The sequence below is a fragment of the Colius striatus genome, chromosome 23, assembly GCF_028858725.1.
Source record: "Colius striatus isolate bColStr4 chromosome 23, bColStr4.1.hap1, whole genome shotgun sequence".
NCBI lineage: Eukaryota > Metazoa > Chordata > Aves > Coliiformes > Coliidae > Colius > Colius striatus.
Window position 1 is genome coordinate 5,493,208 of NC_084781.1, and position 14,278 is coordinate 5,507,485.

The following is a 14,278-nucleotide window of genomic DNA, read 5'->3' on the forward strand; positions in this document are numbered from 1 at the left end:
CTGCAGAGGTACAGCCCAAATGGGGAGATGGGAGGGAAGCCTGGGGGTGACTGCAGGGCTTGGCACAGCCAGCCTGGAGAGGACGGGTTTTGTGCCACATACCTGGGGTCTCTCCAGCAGCCCAGTCCTCGGGGCACAATGCCACTGAGGCACCTGCAGATCCTACCCAGCACCCACAGCTGCCCAGGGTGCTAATCCCAGACCCCTCTTTGTCCCCAGTGAACTGTGGGCGACCCGAGGCAGATTTCAGCTCGGTGGTGCACGGCAATGACTGGTGGGTGGGCTCGGTGGTGCGCTACAGCTGCCGACCCGGCTTCCTGCTGCTGGGGGACGCGGCCAGCACCTGCCAGTCCGACGGCCGCTGGACCCCCAAGCCCTCCTGCCTCCGTGAGTGCTGTCACTCTGAGCCCCAGGGGGAGCAGGTGGGAGGGCTGCAGGCACATCTCTTGCTCCTTCTTTTCCCCCAGCCTGCTGTGGGAGGGCTGTAGGGCCAGTGGGCACCTTGTGACTGTACCTTCCCCCTGCTCTTGCAGGGATCTGCCTGCGAGGTCGGATCGAAATCAGTGAGAGGGACATTACTGGGAAGTGCTCTTTGTCTTGCAACAGCCAGGCCCACCTGGGAGCCTTCTTCAACCACGGCTGCATCAAGATCTCAGCCTGTGTCAGTAAGCACTTGGGCTGGGCCCGCTGGTTCCTGCGCTGCGACGTCTGTGAGTGTGATTGCCACGTGCCATGTGGTGAGTCCAGGTAGCAGCTCCTCACCTTTAGTAAGGGCCTGTTTTGTGGGTGGGGTTGCCACTGAGAGCTGGAAGGTACAAAACAGCTCAAAATCTGCTCTTGGTCTCCTTTCAGGTTCCTCTCTGTAGAGCTGGGCTGGCCAGGTCTGTGGCCAGTGGCCCCTTGCTGAAGGAGGTGTCCACCCCTGTTGTCCGTTTCCCTGTGTCTCCATCACTGCACTCCTTCCATAAGCTCTATCCATCCCAAGGCTGTCATCTGTGAAGAGAGATGTTCTGGACTCTGTCTCACAGGGCTGTCTTCTTTTCTGGTCTCATCCCTCAGCTCTCCAGCAGCAAGAGGTGCTCTGTGAGCAGCAGACAATAGGGTCTGTTTCCTGCAGCTGGGCTTGGGGACATTGTATATTGGCATCCCTTTGCTTCCTAGAGGAGGCTCATACCCCTTTTAAGAGGAATGTAGCCTGTGAGTCTGTTCATATTGTGGAAGTATCTGTCCCATCAGTGCTGCAGGTTGTAATTTCTTCCTGCCAGGTATTTCCAGAACATGGGCTGAGAAGTAAATCTGTCCTCTGTGCTTGCTGCAGCCATCAGGCAGAGCTGGAGTGTGGTCTCTGCCCACTATCCCAGTGCCACAGGCACAGTCCCCTGGCCAGGGCTGCACCACCTATTGCTCTGTGCAGAGCTTTGCTCCATGGCTACCTCCTTGTGCCCTCCTGCTGCCCACCCTATGAACTGCACTGCTCTCCAGTCTCCTCTGCCTGGATCCTTGTCCACCAAGGAACCAAATGATTACCCTATGTTCTGTCCCAGCCCAAGGCTGGCTGTGGGAGGGGAAAGCTTTCTTTGGCTCAACAGATGGTTTTTTAATTAATACTCTCGTTAGTGCCACTCATTTCCATATGTCTTTCATGTTTAAGTGCTGTGGTGGGTGAGAGGTGTGAGTAACAGCGAAGATGGAGCCAGGCGTGGTGCTGCAGGAGGTGGAGGTGCAGGGGGATGGCAGGTCCCACAGGATGAGCCATAGAGGGGAACGTGTCCCCTGAGTAAAGCCCTGGGCATGGGTTGAGGGTTGAGGCCCTTTGCAACCGTCTCTGGCTCTTGGTGCCTGCTGTGAGCTTCCCAGGCAGTGCTCTGCCTCGCAGCCCCAGTGTCACCCTTGTGCCCCCATTGGGGTGGCTGCATGGTGGTGGGGGCCCTGCCTCAGGTTAGTGCAGAGTTGAAGGGGGGCAGAAACAGACTCGAGGGTGTTGGGCTTACGGGGGCTTGGGCTGAGGTAGCCACGGAGAGGTTTTGGGCTGGGATGACAATGGAGCTGTGGTAGGCTCTGCCTCATACGTGAACAGGAGGAGGCAATAGGAAGGGTTGTGCATACCGGTCTGGCAAAGCTCAGGCGGGGATGCTCAGGGCTTTCTGGCTTGCGGGGAGAGGAAATAGGGCCGGTCCCTTTAAGAGGATTTTTCGCTGCCCGGCAGCGCTGCCTGCCTGGGCGATCCATCCCGGCGCCCCGACCGGCGGCAGCAGCAGCAGCGACAAAGGTGCGGAGAGGGGCACGGCCAGCAGCCGGGCTCAGGGGGCCGCTAGCCACAGCTGCGCTGCGGGCGGAGACCCCCCGGTGCCGTCGCGCCCAGCCCGCGGAGGGATGGAGAACGGAGCCTGGGTGGCTCCCGGCGCGGGCAGCGCCCAGCCCGGCTCCCGGCGCTGAGCCCCGCCGCGGGCATCGCCCCTTTGTCTGCGGAGGAGCGAGAGGCGGCGGCTGCTGCGGCGGAGGCTCGGCCGGTGCCAGCGCGGAGAGGAGAGGCTGCCAGGTGAGGCTGCGGGGAGCGAAGGGCCCGCGGGCAGCCCCCTCCCCGGGACAGCCCGGGGGGCTGCGGGCGACAGAGCCAGAGGAGCGGGGATGAAGGAAGGGCATCCTCGGCAAAGCCGCCTTCCCTGCCACTCGCCTCGGAGCCGGGCTAAGCCGCGGAGAGCGGCTTGAGGGTGTTAGCGCTCCGTGCAGCGCCCCGCCGGAGGAGTCAAGGTGAGCCCGAGGGCGCCTGGTGCCCGCTGCCCCCCGTCCCCGCTGCCTCGGGGGTCTGGCGCCCGGGGGCTGCGATCACCGGGGTTTGCGGGCCCGGGTGGAGCCGCTGTGCCAAACCTGTCCCAGACAAGGCGGCTGCCGGGAGCTGGGGGGGGTCTGAGTGCAGCCCTCCTTCACACCTTATCTTCCCTGGGGCTGGCTTTTTTCCAGCCCTAAAAGGGATCTGTCTGCAACGGGGAGAGGGCTGGGGAAATCTCGGCGCAGGTCCTCGCGAGGCCGGCTTCCCCGTTCAGGGGATGGAGCGTGTGCATTGCAGCTCTGGCGAGGAGCTGCCTGCAGCCTGCGCCTCAGCAAAATGTAGGTTAGCAAAGCATCAGGACCCCAGCCTCCGAGGTGAAATGGGTGCTGGGCCCAGCATGCTCAGGCTCCTTTTTGCTTCCAGGCTTTGGTGCCACTGTGGGACCTGGGGTTACTGTGCTCCCTGCTCTGCTTGGCTCAACATCTCCCTTAGCACCGCAGAGAGTCCTGAAGCCAAGCAGAGATGTGAGGAGCCTGGCCGTGCTGCAGCCAGTTGTGGGGAGCAGTGCAGGCAGAAGAATGTTTGGGCAGATGTGCATGTATTAGCACCACTAAATGGCCCTAGTTAAATACTGGCTTGCTCCATGGTGCTGTGCCAGTAATAGCCCAGAAGAGGAAAAGAGCCAAAGGAGGCAAAGAAGGACTGGCGGTAGCAGGACCTCATACCCATGCACCCTGAGCCCTGGTCAGGCCAGGCAAGGGTAGTTCCTCGAGAGCCCTTAGGACATCCAGGCAGCTGTGTGTCCCCTGTTGAGGGCAGAGCATCAGCTCTCCCACCTCTCATCCTGCACCTCCCATGATGGACAGGAGGGGAGCAGGGAGCCCAGCAGCAGCGGGCCAAGGGAGCTGAACAGCCTGCCAGGTCTGCTGCCAGAGCTGGACCCAACCACACGAGGTACATGAATTATTGAGCATGGAGCTGATCAGCTGCTCCTTGCTGCAAGCCCCTCAGCGTGGGCTTGGCTGCCTTGGCCACATCCATCCTTCCATCCAGCTGTGAATGCCAGACTGTAGCTAGGCAGAGTGTCACAGGGTGGAGGGGAGACAGTGAGGCCTGAGACCAGCAGCAAAGAGTGTGAGAGGGGCTGCTGTGAGTGGATCCCTGTGTGTTTCCCACAGAGCAGCAGGATGGCGGAGAAGGGCATGGATCCCGCGTGTGTCTCCATTGCCCTGGAGGACACGGTGTGCCACACCAGCCCCCCAGATGCCCCGCTCCTCACTACTCACTTGAAGAAGGTGGAGAACCACATCACAGAGGCCCAGAGGTTTTCCCATCTCCCCAAGCGCTCGGCTGTCAACATTGAGTTCATTGACTTGTCCTACTCGGTGCGCGAAGGCTCGTGGTGGAGGAAGAGAGGTAGGAGCTGCCAGCTGGGGCAGGGCAGGGCAGGGGGCCTGCAAGGCTGGTGCATCTCTCTCGCTTTCTGAATGCCTTGATCTCACCCCAGTCCCCAGCATCCACCTCTGTGCCACATTCATTGTTTCTCTGCGGATTCCTGCTTCAGGCAGCCTCGGTCCCTATGAGCACAGAGTGCCTCAGCTCTCTGCCTGCCGTGGGGACTGCACCCAGGGAGCCTCAGCGGGACGTGCTGGAGCTGCTGGCCCCTGCAGCAGCAGGGCTGGGGGGACAGGCTGGGATGGGCTGGGTGGTCTGACCACCAGTGCTGTCTCAGCCATGATGTGGCTGGCAGTCTTTGCTGGATGCCATGTCCTAAAGAAGCCTCTGACCAGGGCTGCATGGGGGAGATGGGGCAGATTTTCTGGCTCAGGGGCAGCCAGGATGGATGAGTTTCCTCAGTGCTGTTGTTTAGGGGATGATGGCTGTGAGACATGCTGACAGCAGGAGACCCCAAGGGGTGCCCCAGCTCAGTGCCTGGCAAGTAGAATGTGTGTGGTTTGCAGGGGAATTCCTCTCCACTGGCTCCCTGTGCAGCTGAAGCCATGGTCCCTTTTCCCATGTGTGACTCTGGCCCAGAGCTCAGGGAGGAGAGAGGGGAGGCAGATGGCGGCTGGTGGGTGGTAGTCTGCTTTAGCTCTCTCAGTTAATGGGATGCCAATCAGGCAGCCCCTTGAGGTGGAGCAGGAGCTGATCTGCAGAAGCTGACGGCAGGCAGATGAGCAGGGGCTGGTAAGCAGATCGCGGGCACAGGACTGCTCAGCAGATTCTCTGGCCAGTCAGGAGCACCACATGAGACCTCTGACTCTGTCCCCAGCCTGTTCTCTCTGCAGCTAGGGAAACTGAGGCACGGAAAGACGGTGGGACCAGCCCAAACATCCCCCAGGATGAGATCTGCCTGTTTGGGGTGCTGAGTAAGCATCCCAGGAGGAGACAGGGCACAGAGCAAGGTGTGCTGTAGCATTCAGGAGTTCTGGGGATCGTCTGCTTGACAGTGTGCTAGTGCCCTGCACGGGAGAGGGAGAGCTCAGGCATCTGGACTGGACAGGGACGTGCCAAGGGGTGCTGGGATGCCGGGGTGGCAGGGGGAGGGACCTTTCTCTTCTCCCCCAGCCAGGCAGAGGCGGGGGAAGCTGTCTGGGAGCTCGCAGTGCCTTTGGCTAGAACCCCCAGAATGCAGCCGGGTGCCCGCTGTGCTGAAGCAGGAGGTTACTGGCAGTCAATGAACGCGAGTAACCGCTGCGCAAGCTGCAGTGGCGCCGACGTGAGCGGCATGCGCGGTGCGGGGCCGTGCGCGGTGCGGGGCGGTGCGCGGTGCGGGGCGGTGCGCGGCTGTGCGCGGGGGCCGGTGCAGCGCTGCTCGGGGCACGCTGAGCCCACTGCCCAGCAGCAGCAGCAGCAGCAGCAGCAGCTGTGGCCCTGAGGTTTGCCCCAGTCTGTGTGCCGCGGGTGGATGCATTGCCCTCAGCCCCCGTGGGGAGGTGACATTGCCATCAGGGAGATGCTCGGACTTGGTGTATGGTTCAGTGTGGTCCTAGCCACATTGCCCCCATTGCCAGGGCTGCGTTTTGGAGGCAGCTCCTGAGAGCCTGAGGCTGTGCCTGTCCCTTACTTCCAACTCATCATGTTCCTTCTGCCAGAAAATGCTAATCAGACACATTTAAAGCAGAGATAATTCCAGGTCTGATTAGCAGTGGCTGCTGCTGGATGTCATGGTGTGAATGCCAATGATGGGGGCTTGCAGAGTCGACCTGCTCCATGTTACCCCACATCTCACTGCCTCTCTCCACTGGCCCTGGGATTGGGACCTGACAACATACCTGAGGCAAATGTCACAGCCTGGTAATCTTCTTTAGCAGCTATGTGCACTGACCTGAGGATTTCCTTGGTCTTTGCTGTGATCCAGGGCATGTGCCTCTTCAGTGCTGGAAGTTAGTGGGGTCAGCCAAGGAACAGGGTCAGGGATCATGTTGGAAATGACAGCTGCTGTGGCTGCAGCATTGGGGATGCTGGTGGAGATGGTCTCCAAGCACATGCAGTCCCTGGCATGACACATGGAGGTCCTGAGGTCCCCCAGTTGCTGGGATGGCATGCTGTAGTACTGCTGCTCTGGGAAGCTGGACTCATGTTGCTCTCCCCCTCCAGGGTACAAGACTCTCCTCAAATGCCTGTCAGGGAAGTTCTGCCAGCGGGAGCTCATTGGGATCATGGGGCCCTCAGGTGCTGGGAAGTCCACATTAATGAACATCCTGGCGGGATACAGGTGAGGCTGGGGGAGTGCAGGGAGCTGTGTGGTGCAGGGCTGGGACCCTGTGCTCCATGCCCCCATGCCTCTTATCCCACAGGGAGACGGGCATGAAGGGCCAGATCCTGGTCAATGGCCGTCCACGGGACCTGCGCACCTTCCGCAAGATGTCCTGCTACATCATGCAGGATGACATGCTCCTGCCACACCTTACTGTGCTGGAGGCCATGATGGTGAGCAGCCTGACAGGGCTCTGTGGGGCATCCGTGGGCTGTGTCCTCGGGCACTCAGCCCACACTAACATGAGCCACTTCCAAGGGCTCTGGGATACGAGAGCAAAATCCTACTGTTCTTGCTCCCTGCACCCTGAGACACTGTTCCCAGTCCTCAGCTGGGCAGGGACAGGGCCACAGCACAGCCAGTTCCATTTCCTACATCTGACAGTCCTGTTTCCTTGCCCATCCTCTCCCTGCAGGTCTCTGCTAACTTGAAGCTGAGTGAGAAGCAGGAGGTGAAGAAGGAGCTGGTAAGTGCAGAGGAAAGTGGGTCCAAGACACAGGGACAGTAGGGAAGGGAGGGCCCTGAGGGGATGCTGAGAAGCTTCCAGTGATGGAGGTCTGAAAGGAGGTGGCAGGGATGGGGTGAGGGTCCATGGGAGCCCACAATGAGGCTGTCTTGCAGGTGAATGAGATCCTGACAGCCCTGGGGCTGCTGGAGTGTTCCTACACACGCACCATGTCGCTGTCGGGGGGGCAGCGCAAGCGGCTGGCCATCGCCCTGGAGCTGGTGAACAACCCACCGGTCATGTTCTTCGATGAGCCCACGAGGTGAGGGGCCAAGGCTTCCCTGGCCAGGGGACAGCAGGGGGGCCAGCACCCTCTGAAGCACAGCTGGGCTGTGGGACCTGAGGGGACACATAACTGTGCCCTCCTGGGCTCCAAGAGGACTGCAGCTTCTCCAGTGACCTGAGAGGAGGGTGCCCACAAGGTGGGATGCAAGTGGGGGCATTTTTAGGGTGTGCATTTCCCCTTCTCAATTATCCTCTCTTCTCTCTACTGTCTCTTTTCTTCTCCACCCCATCCTGTGTGGCCACAGCGGTCTGGACAGTGCCTCCTGCTTCCAGGTGGTCTCCCTGATGCGGTCCCTGGCTCAGGGTGGGCGCACCATCATCTGCACCATCCACCAGCCCAGCGCCAAGCTCTTTGAGATGTTCGACAAGGTTTGGGCTGGGCTAGGACAACAGATTCTTCAGGGGGACAGGGTGCTTCTGACCCCAGGAGCTGGGAGAGAGGCCATGGGGGAGGAGTGGGCTGCCAACGTTTGACGTTGGGCTTGTGTGGCACAGAGCCGTGATGGATGGGGTCTGGCAAGGGTGCCCTGTGTCACCCTATGGCAGGGAGGTGGGTAGGAGCAGGTGACAGTGCCCCTGGCTGCTCTGTACCCCCCATAGCCTGTGTTTTTTTCTTGCAGCTGTACATCCTGAGCCAGGGCCAGTGCATCTTCAAAGGCATTGTGACCAATCTCATCCCCTACCTGAAGGGTCTTGGCCTCCACTGTCCCACCTACCACAACCCTGCTGACTTCAGTGAGTGTTGTGCTGCAGCCGGGGCCGTTGAGGGGAGCAGAGGGTGGCAAGGTGCCCAAGCCCTAGGGGCTGCCCATCATTGCCCCAGATTGCCAAGGCAGCAGGGCTGCCCATGCCCTTCCCTTTAGGTAGCATCTAGGCAGTGCTGCTATGTGGTGCAGCATTGCAGGGTATGGGACGTTATCCAGGCAGGCTGAGCAAAGTGATGGCAGGGGCCAACTCAGCAGCTCTCAGGGGTCCTGTCCTCTTCCACAGTTATTGAGGTGGCCTCAGGAGAGTATGGGGACCTCAACCCTGTCCTGTTCCGTGCCGTCCAGAATGGCATGTGCACCATGGCTGAGAAGAAGAGCAGCCCTGACAAGACAGATCCATCATGCCCAGCACACTGCGTGACGGTGAGTGGGGATGAGAGGAGCCTCCTGCAGTGATGGAGAGTGGCAGGTAATGCAGTGCCCACCCAGGGACACCTCAGGTTCCCTTCCCCTCGATGCATGGGTATCCTGTGATGCCCAGAGCCCCTTGGACATGGTGGGAAGCATGGTGGTATTCAGCCAGCCTCCACTTGTCTTGAGCCAGTGCTCAGTGCTTGCAGCTGGCAGTGCCTGTTCTCACCAGGGCTGCTCACAAGGGGCACTTGGCAGTATTTGGGTGCTGTCCTAGTAGTGAATTTGACCTGTATCCCTGACTTGCCCATGCTCTTGCAGGATGTGGACCACATCGAGAGCCACACGTTTGCCACCAGCACTTCAACTCAGTTCTGTATCCTCTTCAAGAGAACTTTTATCTGCATCCTAAGGGACACGGTGAGAGCAGGGGAGGCTGTGCCAGGGCTGGGGGAACAGGGGGCAGGCAGGGACAGCAGTTGGCTGGGGACTGGAGTAGGGCTCACCCTTCTGTGACCCCTGGGATACTCATAGGATGTGGCCCTGCCTTGCTGAGCCCCGGTGCCCTCTGCTCACAGGTGCTGACCCACCTGCGGTTCATGTCCCACATCTGCATCGGGGTGCTGATCGGGCTGCTCTACCTGCACATTGGCAACGACGCAGGCAAAGTCTTCAACAACACCGGCTTTCTCTTCTTCTCCATGCTTTTCCTCATGTTTGCTGCTCTGATGCCCACCATCCTCACCTGTAAGGAGCTCCTTTCCCCCAGCACCCACTGGCTGCTCCCAGCCCTCGGGGCATGGCGGGTGCTCCAGCTGTGTGGGACTGTGGCGTCTGAGTGGTGTGTGCTGGAGCCAGATGAATTGGACAAAAGCAAGAAAATAAGAGAGGAGAGGGAAGAAAAACCCCAATCAGACAAAGAAGCAGAGGAAATCTGTCTGGATGTATCCCAGTGTTGCCCTTTGTTTAATGTTTGGCTGTGTGTGTTTGCTGTCTCAAAGCAGGATGCTGAATTGGGGGGTTTTTCTGAGAGAATGTCTGTAAAGCTGCGTTTTTAGCTGCTTCACCTCTCTTTCACTTCCTCACAAAGTTTGTCCAAAATCCCCCAGGCGAGCTGACTTTGCAGAAAGTTCCCATGTCAGTCACTGAGGACAGCCCATGGCACAGGCAGGAGGCTGCCTGGTGCTCTGTGCTGGGCCAGCATCACATCTGCCTGTGCCAGGGGGGGTGGCAGTGGGTGCTGGAGCAGCCCAGGCTAGGGCTCTGCTGGCTGATAACTCCTTGTCTCTGTGCAGTCCCCCAGGAGATGTCTGTATTCCTGAGAGAGCACCTAAACTACTGGTACAGCCTGAAAGCCTATTATCTGGCAAAGACCATGGCAGATGTGCCCTTCCAGGTGAGTTTTTGGCTGATCTGAAGCATGGCACCAACACTGGATGTGCCTTCTTTGGAACAGCCAGTTGCTTGGCTACCTCAACACCCCAGACTGGCTGCTGAGGTGTCCCTGCAGCCCTCCACACCCCAGGAGGCTCTGTGGGGTGAGGATAGCCATGGGGCCAGCAGAGCAGTGTCTCTACTTGCCCCTCTCCAGGTGATCTGCCCCATCGCATACTGCAGCATCGTGTACTGGATGACAGGGCAGCCACCTGAAGCCACACGCTTCCTCCTCTTCTCTGCACTAGCCACCGCCACGGCCCTGGTAGCCCAGTCCCTTGGACTTCTCATTGGAGCTGCTTCCACTTCCTTACAGGTCAGATGGGGTCCAGGCTTTACCCTCCTCCTTGGAGGCTGGAGGAGAATTGCAGGGGTGCTATGACAGAGAGAGGTGGAGGGAAGTGCTGCCCAAAGGCAAGAGTGAATGCGACAAGCAGCGTGCCTGGACAGGGCCATGACACTCAGCAGCCTCTGCTCTCCAGGTGGCCACATTTGTGGGACCCGTCACTGCCATCCCCGTCCTGCTCTTCTCGGGCTTCTTTGTCAGCTTCAAGACCATCCCCACCTACCTGCAGTGGAGCTCCTACGTCTCCTATGTCAGGTGGGACCCTGTGCTCTGGCCAGAAGCTCCTGCCGTGGGCTTCCACGTGCTGGCAAGAGAAGTGGGATGCCTGTCCATGCAGTGACACTCCCGGTGTGCTCTGCCCTAGGTACGGCTTCGAGGGAGTCATTCTCACCATCTATGCCATGGAGCGTGAGGACCTGGAGTGCCTCGAGGAATTCTGCCCTTTCCAAAAACCCATCAAGATCCTGCAGGAGCTGGATGTGGAGGAGGCCAAGCTCTACCTGGACTTTCTCATCCTGGGCATCTTCTTCATCATCCTGCGGCTGCTGGCTTACCTGGTCCTCAGGTACAAAGTCAAATCCGAGAGATAAAGGGGCTGTGGGGCCCAGTGCCCTTACTGGGCCTGGCCTGCTGCGAGAGATGTTCTGCAGGAGGACACAGTGCTCCCAGCGGGTCACGGACCACGGCGGAGGCGGCGCTGGATGCCAGCCAGGCCTGGCTCAGTCGAGAAGGGTTTTGAGACAGCTCGAAACTGTTTTAACCTCTCCACACACTCTTCATTGCAAAAGTTTCGTACAGCCCTGGCATGTGCCATCCCTCTCCCCCAGGACTACCACCCCTGCCAGCCCTGCCCGGCACTGCCCTTCTTCTCCAAGCACAGTGGGACACAGCCCTGCCATGGCGACAGCCCCTCAGGCAGGAGGGGAGCAGAGCCCCGGGGCTGCCTGAGCTCAGGGCTGCAGCTGGGACAAGAGCCCTGCAGGGTGAGGATTGGGATGAGAACTCTGCAGCTTGAGGACTAGCAGTGCAGCTCCCAGCCCCGTGGCTCAGCCTGCCAGCAGCACATGTGTCAATGCAAAGAAGAGCCCAAAGATGCAATTGGCCAAGTTGCACAAGGCTTTAGTGTTTCCTGTTGCAGCAGCCACAGAAATTGCTGCATCCCCTTTTTATTTCTGCACAAATCCTCTGTCCTTTCTCTTTATTTTAATTTCTTTCTTTTTTTATGAACCTCACTGCTTCCCAGTCTGCATGGAGGGGAGAGGGAGCCAGCAGGCACAGAAGGACTTGGGGCTCTGTCTTAGACTCCTACTCAAATGCCATCCTCAGGGATGGGATCTTCAAACTTGGGGCTGTGGCAGCAAGTGTGAGAACGGGACAGTATTCTCAGACCTCAGGGAGTTTCACGTTCAGTCCCTGTTGTCTTTAGGGTCTGAGCCAAGAGGGTAAAATTGGCCAACGTGGAGAGAAGTGACTGGTCACTTCAAGTACTGCATGAAGTGGGGAGGATTTAGGTTCCCACACCTGCCGGTGCCAGGCAGCTGGAAAGGAAGGCCAGGCTCATCCATGCCGTCACTGGAGCCTCTAGTGCAGCAGAAGAGCTGCCTCTGAGCTCTTCCCTTGCACCATCTTGCTCCTCACTCCTCTTCCTCCCAGCACTACTGTGGCTGTCTCAGCAGAACAGGGAACCCACTGCTTTTTAGTGAGCACAGGCACGGGGAAGGTGGCTGTGCCCCATCCTGGCATGCTGGGCCCTGGTCCAAGTGCAGTCTATGAGCTGCTGCTGCTGGCACTCTGAGCAGCCAGGGATGGCAGGGCAAATGCCAGATCTCAGCAAAATCCTCAAGACTGTTCTTTGCTTTTGCTGGCTCATGTTTGGACTGCTGCACACAGCTGGGCTGGGCTGTGGCAGGCCATGGCAGGCATGTGGCAGCAGTGGCGCTGGGCACTGTGCAAGGTCAGGTTTCCCCTGCCTGGACAGCATCGGTGCAAGGACATTGTACCCATGGGGCTCTCCTGCAGAGTGGCTGGAAGCAGGACATGCCCTGACACCCTTTCCATGCTGAGCATTGGGGTTTTCCCCAGGGGCTCTTGTCTGACTTACTGCTGTTTGTCACAAAATTCCCCTCTGCTCCTGGCTCTTCCCTGCCTGCCAGCCCTGAGCCATGCCCTGCATGGACCCATGCCACGCTGGGGGGCTGTAGGCTCCTGAGCACGCTGCTGCGAGCTGCAGCCACAGGGGCACAGTCCAGTGGGGAACAGTCCCTGTGTCTGCTCTGTCCTTAGCTGGATGGGTGGGCAGGGAGCCAGGGGCAGGATGGAGCTGCAAGCTGTCACCCTTCTCCATCTCACTGCCTGTGAGACTTGACAGGACTGATGCCCCACTTGTGTCCTGCTCTTGGGCTGAGGCAGCGTGTGCTGCTGGGCTGAGGGTGCTCCCCCAGGGAGGCTGCCAGGGCCAGTGGTTCCTAGAGGTGGCTGCTTGGGCCATCCTCTAGGATGGGGTGGCTGGCAGCACCAGTGAGCGAGCGAGGAGCAGCCTCATGCTGGACTGGCATGCAGCAGCAAGGATGTGCTTTAGCAGACCAGGGCAGTGAGGCCGTGGGTGCTTCTGGCTGCAGGAATCCCACCAAGGAATGCGTCTGGATAATCATGAGGAGTGTGATGGAGGAGAGCAGGCTTCTTCCCCCACACCTTCTCTCCCCTCCTGCCCTCTGCCTTCCCTTGTAGCGCACTTTGAATGGATGAGGATGTGGTTCAGGCTCCTCCATGGGAGCACTGGTTGAATCCCAACGGATCTGAAACAGCTTCAGCCCCTTAGCCTGGTTCCTTCAGCCCTCAGGAAGGGTTGTTTTGGGTAATGCCCATCCCTCATGCGTGCTGTGATTGCAGGCAGGGGTCTGGTCTCTCACCTCCATGCATGTCCAGTCCACCTTTGTCACGTGCACAGGAAGAGCAAATGCATCAGCACCCAGCTGGTGCTTGGGTTTGCTGGAAGGGAGACTGGGCTAGAGGAGGGAGGGGATGGGGCTTCTCCCAGGGTTTCACCCCTTTCTCAAATCAGGCAATAAACCAGTGTTTCCTTCTCGCTGTCCATGGACACCACTTGTCCTGTCCCTGTGCTGCAGGAGCTCCCGGTGGCACGGGCAGCCTGGGATCTCTGTGTGCGTCCCGTGGTTCCTCCGCTGTGCCCATGTGCAGCAGAGTTTGTATAGGGGGATGCAGCTATTGGAACCCATGTTTCCACATTACCAGAGGTGAGCTGCTCTTTTGTGGGGGGCTGTTTGCCAAAACAAGAGGGAAGTAACAGCTCAAAGGTGGAGGGAGTCTGCTCACTTGGCCATACCTCTGCTGTGGTAGCCGCATGTGGGTGGCATTTGTCATGGTCCTTCTGCCTTGCTGGGAGGGAGCTGCGAAGCTGGGCCAGGACATCACTGCCCACAGCTGCAGCCTGGCAGGAACTGGGCAGGGTGGAGGTGAGCCCCTGATCTCCAGGAGAAGCATGGGGCTGCTGGAAGGTTTCACCTGGCTCTCCGGGCTGTGCCGCTCATGCAGGTAAGTGCCCCCCAGAGACAGAGTGCCCGAGTCTCAGCTTGTTGCTGGTACTTGCCAGTGTCCAGAGGGCCCCGGGGAGCTGTTGAGTAGATGTAGGTGTTGCAGCTTATTTCAGTCTTTCAGAGATGTCAGCTGTACTTGTTGGATTTCACACATCAATAAAACTTATATTTATAGTGTACTGCTTGGATGCTCAACCCCCAAGTGGCCAGAGGGGATGCAAGGGAAGATGTGTGTCTGGGTACAGCACTGGGCACCCCTTCATCAGGGTGTGGAGGGAGGAGCTGGGGGGAGCGTGCAGGCAGGTGGCTGCACACATTCCCGGGATGCACACGGAGTGTGTGCAAAGGTGTGGAGGGAAGCGTGTGGCTGGGGTGGGAAAGTGGTGAGGGGGCGTTGGGTAGTGGTGGGAGGGGAGAGGGGATGTTAGACAGACTGCCAAACCCAGGAGGTGCTTCTTTCCCTGGGGGCCTGCTGGTACTGCTCCCTGCACCACGCTCAGCGTTAG

At 59.3% G+C, this 14,278-nt stretch overlaps 1 protein-coding gene across 1 annotated transcript; it reads left to right on the forward strand.

Annotated features, from left to right (window-relative positions):
• Positions 1 to 1,018: 1,018 nt before the first annotated feature.
• On the forward strand, positions 1,019 to 13,233 carry ABCG4 (ATP binding cassette subfamily G member 4). The gene is made up of 15 exons (XM_062013981.1): positions 1,019 to 1,102; positions 3,949 to 4,186; positions 6,371 to 6,488; positions 6,571 to 6,703; positions 6,946 to 6,996; positions 7,152 to 7,297; positions 7,566 to 7,689; positions 7,941 to 8,055; positions 8,311 to 8,450; positions 8,760 to 8,858; positions 9,017 to 9,185; positions 9,734 to 9,834; positions 10,030 to 10,188; positions 10,355 to 10,473; positions 10,583 to 13,233. Exons 2-15 carry the CDS (start codon positions 3,958 to 3,960, stop codon positions 10,806 to 10,808), a joined length of 1,929 nt encoding a protein of 642 aa, XP_061869965.1. The 5' UTR covers positions 1,019 to 1,102; positions 3,949 to 3,957; the 3' UTR covers positions 10,809 to 13,233.
• The last annotated feature ends 1,045 nt before the right edge of the window (positions 13,234 to 14,278 follow it).